Genomic DNA, 2,413 nt, shown 5'->3' with positions numbered 1-2,413 from the left:
GTTGATGGTAGAGTTTACTTAAGCTCTGATGAAGACATTTAAACATTGATTTGATTGTTGCAGCTTTGCAAGTAAATGTAGTTCAATGGTCAGGTGATTCCCACATAATATCACTATTTCTGCAATTCCTCTTCCTCCCCTGGTTGACGTTAACAAGGATTTTGATTGTAGAATTTATAATTAGGATTTCAGATGAAAAACTTTTAAGCCATGATTTGATTGTTGCAACTTGTCAAAGGGTAAACTTTTAAACATTAATTTGATTGCTTAAACTTTGTAAACAAATTTGATGCAATGGTCCAGAGATTCCCATCTAATATCACTGTTTCCGCAATTCCTCTTCCTCGAGTGGTTGAAGTTGCTAAGGATGTTGGTGGTAGAGTTTACTTACTAGGCTCAGAAGGAAAATTTTTAAACATTCTGGCCAAAGTTCTAAGGTTCAAATACAACGTTAATGTACCTCCTGATAGAGAGTGGGGACGACAGACCAAAGATGGTAACTGGACTGGTATGATAGGACAAGTGTTTAGAGGCGAATCAGACTTTACTTTGTGGACTTCCATCACGGAAGATCGAACAAAAGCCGTCGATTTCAGCGAGCCGTATGGTACGTATGAATTAACGTATGTTACTACTTTACCCGGATATTTACCCAAAGACTATGCTTTCATTTATCCTTTCGATGTTATTACTTGGTGCTGCATAGTACTTCTTATTTTTGTAGTCCCACTTTTGTTTTGGCTACTATCTTCTTCTGGTCCATCCTACTTCGAACGTCTGTTGTATCTCTTTGGAACACTAATGCACCAATCTTTAAATGATGAACATTTTTATCAAAGAACTCTTCTGGGATTTTGGTGGATCGCATCATTAGTTCTGTCAGTGAGCTACTCCGGTGCCCTTTCATCATTTTTAAGTATGCCTTTAAGAGAAACTCCAATTAGAGACTTCCATGAATTAGCTGTAGCTGTCACCAGAGGGCAGTACAGATGCCTTGATGTGAAAGGAACTGTCTCAATTCCAGGTTTGCTTGCAACCGGACGAGAGGACCTTGCGCTATTGGCTAATACTATCAAGAAGAATAATTGGTACACAACTCTTAAGGAATCGCAAACAGAAACCCATTTTGACGGGAAAACAGCACATTTGGGTAGCCGAATGTTTCTATATTTCAGATTTGGAAAAGCTCCATTCACGAGAATGTACATTTCTGAAGATACAGCTTTTTCTTCTGGAATGGCATTGGGTGTGAGAAAAGATTTTTGCTGCAAAGAGGAACTGAATTCTGTCATTATGAAAATTAAATATGCTGGTATTTATAACAAAATTCTGGAAGATGAAATGTACAACTCTTGGCTAAAGTACATTGGTTCATTAAAATTCAAGGAAATTAATCGTCCATTATCTGTTCAAGATTTATCAGGTGCGATAGTTGTTTTTGCTATTGGCAACGGTTTATCCATAGTTATTTTCATCACAGAATATTGTTGGAAAAAGCAGACGTGAATACCCATATATATGATCTAAATATGTGCCTATGCATAGCATTAGCTTAAATGTTAAGTGAGCGTTAAACCATAATATCTTGACAATTTGCTTATACGTTATAAAGAAAAGAAAAGCAATTAGCAACCTTGAAAGTTAATCAATTTTTATTCTTGAATACGCAACATATTGCAACCAATGTTTCAGTCAAATTTTGAACCAACTCTTTTATTTAGCATTTTAATATATCTTAAAGGCTTTAATTAATAATTCAAATTGCAATCCAAAATAAATCATTATTATAAAAAAATTCTACTTTAAGTGAGAAAAAGTTTAACATTTTTGTAAAACCTTTTGAAAAAAATTTTATTACATTTTGTAAAATTTCGTAAAAATTAGTGTTTTGTTTTCGTTCATTACTATTATGCAATCTGAATAGCACATCAAGTATTGATAATAGCCAAAATATGCCGGTATTTAATCATCTACATAAATATATATCTATAAATTAATAGAACTACATCAATTTTTAAAACTTTATTTTACTACTACTCCTTAAATATGTAAGGGATTCAGAAGAATTAGGCTCATAATTCTATCATTTTTTAATTAAAATGCGTCTACGTATCGCATTTATGCACTCTAAACTTCGATGCATCTGAAAAGCAAAGTTGATACATAATTTAAAATAAACTCAATCTTATTGCTTAGTGTAATAAATTCTATCTCATTATTTCAATTTTTTAGCATTTTAATCTGACAGTCTTATTTCGTTTCATATTTTAGAAAATATTTTCAACTGCATTAATGATTAGAATGTCTTATTTAAGTTATAATAAACTCAGTCTCATTACTTTATTTACTTTTAATGCATTTTAAATTTTATTTTCTCCTTTTTTTTTAAATATTTTGAAATGTATCATTGAAT

General features: G+C 32.1%; 1 protein-coding gene across 1 annotated transcript; it reads left to right on the top strand.

Annotated features, from left to right (window-relative positions):
* The first annotated feature begins 294 nt into the window (after positions 1-294).
* LOC107457546 (glutamate receptor ionotropic, delta-2-like) lies at positions 295-1,506 on the top strand. The gene has a single exon (XM_016075718.2). It carries the CDS (start codon positions 295-297, stop codon positions 1,504-1,506), a length of 1,212 nt encoding a protein of 403 aa, XP_015931204.2.
* The last annotated feature ends 907 nt before the right edge of the window (positions 1,507-2,413 follow it).

This window comes from Parasteatoda tepidariorum, chromosome 1 (genome assembly GCF_982258835.1).
Source record: "Parasteatoda tepidariorum strain Cologne lab strain chromosome 1, Ptep-v5.0, whole genome shotgun sequence".
NCBI classification, from domain to species: Eukaryota; Metazoa; Arthropoda; class Arachnida; order Araneae; family Theridiidae; genus Parasteatoda; species Parasteatoda tepidariorum.
This window is presented reverse-complemented; position numbering and strand designations above follow the sequence as displayed.

Bases quoted from the DNA above. Each gene is read 5' to 3' on its own strand.
- LOC107457546 (XM_016075718.2), top strand. From the start codon at position 295: ATGGTCCAGAGATTCCCATCTAATATCACTGTTTCCGCAATTCCTCTT.